The following is a 6202-nucleotide window of genomic DNA, read 5'->3' as shown; positions in this document are numbered from 1 at the left end:
ATGGGCAATACCAGCATGGTAGTAGTGACTGTGTTTCTCCTGGAGGGCTTTGCTGAGGTGTGGGAGCTCAGGTTCCTCTTGTCCATGTCATATCTACTGATGTACTTGGCCACTCTGTTAGGGAACCTTATCATTATCACAGTCACCACCATTGACAGGAACCTGCACACACCTATGTACTTCTTCCTCAGGAATCTGTCCATCTTGGACATGTGCTACATTTCTGTCACTGTCCCCAATATCTGTGTCAACTCTTTCATTAACAATAGGATCATTTCCAGAGCTGGCTGTGTGATACAGATTTTCTTAGTCATTTATTGTGCTTTTGTGGAAACTCTGTTTCTCACCATCATGGCCCGGGACCGCTATGTGGCCATCTGCCAGCCCCTCCACTACCCTGTCATCATGAACCACCAGTTCTGTGTCCAGACCACTCTGGCTTCTATACTCATTGGTCTCATCTATGCAGCTGTTCACACTGGCAACACTTTCCGGCTGTCCTTCTGTCAGTCCAACATGGTCCCTCAGTTCTTCTGTGATATCCCTTCTCTATTAAGGCTGTCCTGCTCAGACACCTTTAGTAACAAACTCTTAATTTTTATTTCTGTGTTTGGAGCGGTAGGTGGCTGTTTTATATTCATTGTCATGTCCTATGTTCGTATATTTTCAACAGTACTGAAGTTCCCAGTGAAAGAAGAGCGAGGAAAAGCCTTTTCCACCTGTGTCCCCCACATTCTTGTGGTATCTGTATTTTTCAGTTGTGGTGCTGTTGTTTATCTAAGACCTCCGGTAAACTCTGAAATGATTCAGGGCATTATTCTTTCTGTATGCTATACCATTATTCCACCATTTTTGAATCCTATCATCTATAGTCTAAGAAACAAACAGATTCAACAAGCTTTCAGGAAAATAATATTAAGAAAATAATACTAAGGATTTTTGCAGGAGACCTTTAATATTACACTTTGTAATAATTCTGTGATGTTTATCGCAAGACATTTCCATAAAACTCCTGTGGGTGCATATAAAGGAATGTAAGTAGCATATGTACCTGCCAGCTCATTTTCATTTCAGCATTATATATATATATATATATATATATATATATATATATAAAATAGAATAAGACTCTGTGCCAATCAACAAATAAATGTAAAAGGAAACCATAGTATGCCTAGGTAACAGACTGTTTTCAACCATAAATAACATCGAAACATGTATTTGCAAAAAAAAAATAGAGCTGGAGATTAGTATATTAAATGTAATAAAGCAGTTCTTAAAAGTCAAGTAGTGCTTGTTTTTGCTCATATATGAAATATATATACTATAAACATGATTTATTATACACACATATACATAAGTGAAAGGCAGACTGCTGGGACACAAAGGCAAGAGAAGACGTAAAGGGTAAGGTAACGAAGTTTAAATTATTGGTAAAAATCTAAGCAGTAAGTAATAGTTAATACAGTTGAGAAAAGACCAATCCCAAAGGTTACTCCGATATTCTCAAGGGCCACCAAGTTATGTCAGGAAGTGTAGGTAACTCAAATCTCTGGTAATAAACTATATCGTAGATGATTATTCTATTCTTATTTTCACTGATTTCAAAATTACACTTAACTCATGTAAGTTAATGACTCACAGAAGAAAGCAATAAGTTAGCCCCCTTCAATATTTAGGAATGTTCTAATTCTTCTTTCTGTGCCCTGTCTTTTTTTCACCCTAATCCTTGCTTTTAACTGTGAAATTGTCATTGAAAGTGACTTTGTTTAGCACATACTATTAAACTTTTATATTTATCCATAATTTTTAAAATTGAAGTTCAAACAATGACCATGCATTTTTTACATTTGAGGAAATTATCTGAAGCAAAAATTAAGATTTTATTTGACCATTTATTTTCATATTTCTCTACTCCTAAATATGACTGTGCTTAGATCTTCCATTATTGAGCATTTATGATGAGATTGATTAATAAGTGAAAATAAAACAAGAGAAGATTGATAATCTATCAAGTGAAATTTTGTAACATAAGAAATGTGTTGATTAGTTATGTACATGCTAACCATAAAAATGTATTGTGATTCAGTAGTAAATAGTAGGTGTTTTGCCCTCAAAAAAGCTTATGCTTGTGATAAATTTTCCTACCTTCCAGACATTAATGTATCTTTTAGCTTTTTTCTTATTATTATATACTGCTTTAATTGCCTACACATAATTGGAACACAAATCAAGAAATACTGAGTGTATGCAGACTGATGAGGTTAAGATAAGTTATGACCACAGATTTATGGCCCAAATCTCAGCTATTCACATAGCAATCACATTCACCAATTCCCTCTCACTTTATTATTTGCCTTTGTAATAAAATGAGATCTATATTTTAGCAAATATGAGTGTATAATATAGAGTCTAAGCTATTTCTTTTGTTGTATAGCAGCTCTAAAGCAATGATTTCTGTCCTGTTCTGTCCTGCAACTGAAATTCAGTGTCCTTAGATGAACGCATCCTGTGCCCACCTCCCAACAACCAGCTTTGTCTCTGTGAGGAATATTGCACAGTATTTGTCCTTCTTTGCAGTTCCCTTCTCATCACTCATTATGAACATTTCTTTATGTTTTATTTATCATTTATAGTAAATGTAATAAAACATACTGAGTTTTAAATAGGAGGATTTCTTTAAGGTTGCTTTATCTCCTACTGTTCAAATATATTAAATTTTCTTTATTTGTTCATCTGGTGATTGACACATAGATTCCATTATACCTTTGTTACTTTTAGTACTCCAGCTAGGAACAGAAAATCATGGAGGTTACTGAGATCCTTCACTTAGTTACTTTGGATACAACATCACAAGTGATGTTTCTGGGCCTTGGGCAGTGCCAGATAGTAGTTTTGGGTAAATTCCATTATGATCATTACAGTTGCACCAGCTTCTGCATCAGCTTTGTAAAGGAATCTCATTGTCCAAATCTCAGTTGATTCAAATTATAGCTGTTCATTCTGACTTGTAGGAGTTGACACTTCCCGTGTTTCTTATTTCAATTTACTTATCATTGGTATCCTGCAGCATGTTTTTCTAAACATATTGTCCATTATTTTGTTTAGGAGAAATATATTACTGGGCCCTTAAAATGCTTATTTTTTAGTATTTTTGGTTAATTTAATATTTAAATGTTGTGTTAAAGGATTTTGATTATAATAATTTTTAGAAATATGATTTCTATATGTATGTATATATGCCTATTTGCACATGCATGTATTTATATATACATACAAATTGATAAAGAGAAAGGGTATCAGAGAGATTCATAAATATATAAGGCAAAAAGTAAGATGGACAGAATGATAAACACAGATATATTTTATATACATGTATAAAGGCAGCATTAATGTAATTTTATAAGTTATGTAATATATAAATATATACATATATTTAAATATATATCTATAATGGATTTGTATATGTTTTATATACTATTAGATAGTGTATATTGTATATATTACACTATATAAATTATATATGTGCACATAAATATATATATGTGTGTACATATAAATATGTGTGTACATATAAACATATGTAATATATGTGTAATATAATAATGGATATAATTATGTATAAATGATGCAGTGATAATCCCATACACATATATTTACATTTATTTGGCTACATACCCTCCTGCCTATTGCTGAGTGAGCCAATATTTACAACCGTAAGGGGAATGTTTATACATTGATTATTGTAATATTCATTACCATACCATTGCAAAATTCATGAGCTATCCAGGCACCAGTGGCTCACACTGGTAATTATAGTTACTCATGAATGCTTTTGTGGAAATTCTTTTACTTACCATTATGGCCACTCTGTGGCCAGTTGTCAGCCCCTTTTATTACCCTGTCATCATGACCCAACAGTGTGGTTCTGTGTCCAGACCACACTGGCTTCCTCCTTAGTGATCTTCTCTTTATAGCTGTGCACACTGGCAATACATTCAGGTTGACTTCTGTCAGTTCAACATAATCCCTCAGTTCTTCTGTGATACACCCCTTCTGCTTAAACTGACCTGCTCAGACACTTCAAGCAATGAAAATTTTGTTATTGTTCCTATAGTTGGAATAGTTGGTGGCTGCTTTTTTTTTAATTGTGAAAATTCCGTATAGAGGGGTTTCAATTACATGGGCAAGGTAATGAGTACATTTCTTATCAAGCATTGTTGCCTCCTCCTTTGTTTCCCCTTCCCACCATCCCTTCCCATCAACTCCCCAGCCTCCCTGCCCCCCATCACCCCCCTCCCTGCCAAAGTTGTAAAGTTCGTTTTTTGATATAACTTCTTGTACATCTCATTGTTGCAATGTGTCAACCTGTATCCTTATTGAAACAATTTTTTCCCTTCCCCTCCACAAATTATACCAACATCAAATACAGTGAAAGCAGGGGTTATACCATGGGAGAAGGACATACAAAGCAACAAAGAAATAATCTTGTAATTATGTTAGAAACAATCACAAGAAAGAAAAAAAGAATATTTGAATCCTTAACTTGGGGTTCATTTCACCTAACATCAACTTATCTGACCTTTTCTGCTTGTGTCAGACCTAACATCAACTTATCTGACCTTTTTTGCTTGTGTCAGACAAATACTAATTATTGCAAATAAGGAAATCATGGGACCTATGTTTCCTTGGGCCTGGCTTACTTCACTTAATATAATTTTTCCAAATCCTTCCATTTCCTAACAAATGGGGGAATGTCATTCATTCTGATAGAGGCATACAATTCCATTGTGTATCTATACCAAATGTTCTTGATCCATTCATCTACTGAGGGGCATCTGGGTTGATTCCATATCTTAGCTATGGTAAATAATGCTGCAATAAACATAGTTGTGCTGATAGCATTAGTACAGTATTGTTCATTGTCTTTCCCTATGGTCTCATTTTTTTTTTTTACTGTGCTGAAATTCCCAGTGAAAGAAGAATAAGGAAACACCTTTCCATCCTGTGTTCCTCACATTGTTGTGGTGCCTGTGTTTCTTACTTCTGGTGCTATTGTGTATCTGAGACCCTGATTAGACTCTGAAATGATTGAAGACATCATCCTTTCTGAATTTTATACCATTGTTTCACCATCTATGAATCTCATCTTCCACAGTTTCAAAATCAAATAGAGAAAAGATACCATGAGGAAAGTAATATTAAGCAAATGATACTAAGGAAGATTTTTGCTGGAAAATTTCGATGTTATTCTTTGAATTTATTGTGAAATGTCACTGAAATTTGCACTAAATCCAGTTTTTGTTTTATATATTGAATCAGCTTCTTAAATTTATTTAACATGAATATATAATATTGGTATTTTTATTAACCTATTTATTCAGAACCGAGAACTGAAGTAAACTGATTTTAAATGGTATTTATTCTAATTGTACAGGGTTCTAAAATATATAAATAGACAAATTTACACAAAATATTATGCTAAAATAGCATTCTTTGCATTTCCTCTCATCTAACATGCATATGAATATTTGAAATCCTCAGGAAGTTCAGATATGAGGATCTGGGTTCAAAGCCAGTCCAGACAAGAAAGTCCTTGAGACTTTGTATTCAGTGAATGATCAGGAAACCCAAAGTGGAGCTGTACCTGAAATTTGTAGAATGCTATCCTTGAGTAAAAGAGCTCAGGGTCAGGGCCCAGTTCAAACCCCATGATAAAAAGTTTTAGAAACCTAACTCAATCTGACTAGGATTATGTAGCAAAACTCAACATAGGGCAAACTTTAAGACATTGGTTTTTCAATCTGAGGTATTAAATAGAAACTTAGACAATAAGTTAGATGACACTAAATGGAATAGTTAGGTATCCTAAAAGATATCAGCTTCCTATTTTACCTGAATCCAGGCTTATACAATTTTGCCTGAGGGAAATTTTTGTATTTATAAACAATCATTTTGTATCAGATGGCAACATATTTTTCCAGTTATTTGCTGAATTTTAAAGTCCTGATGCTTCTGTAAGTAATTTGTAAGGTTTTGAAACCAGACACCCGTGTGATAAGTGCTTGAGATAGACCATAAGCTACTAATGTTCATTTTGATGATGGACAGAGATATAACAAGAGCTGTCTAATCAAAGCCCAGTTTTTCTGTTTTCATGACGTTAGTGGTTTGAACACTGGGTTGTTTTTAAGTGTTATAA

General features: G+C 33.9%; 1 protein-coding gene across 1 annotated transcript; it reads left to right on the top strand.

The window, feature by feature from the left end:
• LOC105985057 (olfactory receptor 14C36-like) lies at positions 1-1937 on the top strand. The gene is made up of 2 exons (XM_013015469.1): positions 1-922; positions 1798-1937. Exons 1-2 carry the CDS (start codon positions 1-3, stop codon positions 1935-1937), a joined length of 1062 nt encoding a protein of 353 aa, XP_012870923.1.
• The last annotated feature ends 4265 nt before the right edge of the window (positions 1938-6202 follow it).

Source organism: Dipodomys ordii, unplaced genomic scaffold, assembly GCF_000151885.1.
Source record: "Dipodomys ordii isolate 6190 unplaced genomic scaffold, Dord_2.0 Scaffold27, whole genome shotgun sequence".
In the NCBI taxonomy this organism is placed as follows: Eukaryota; Metazoa; Chordata; class Mammalia; order Rodentia; family Heteromyidae; genus Dipodomys; species Dipodomys ordii.
Note: the sequence above shows the minus strand (reverse complement) of the source record. Positions and strands in the feature narration are given on the sequence as shown.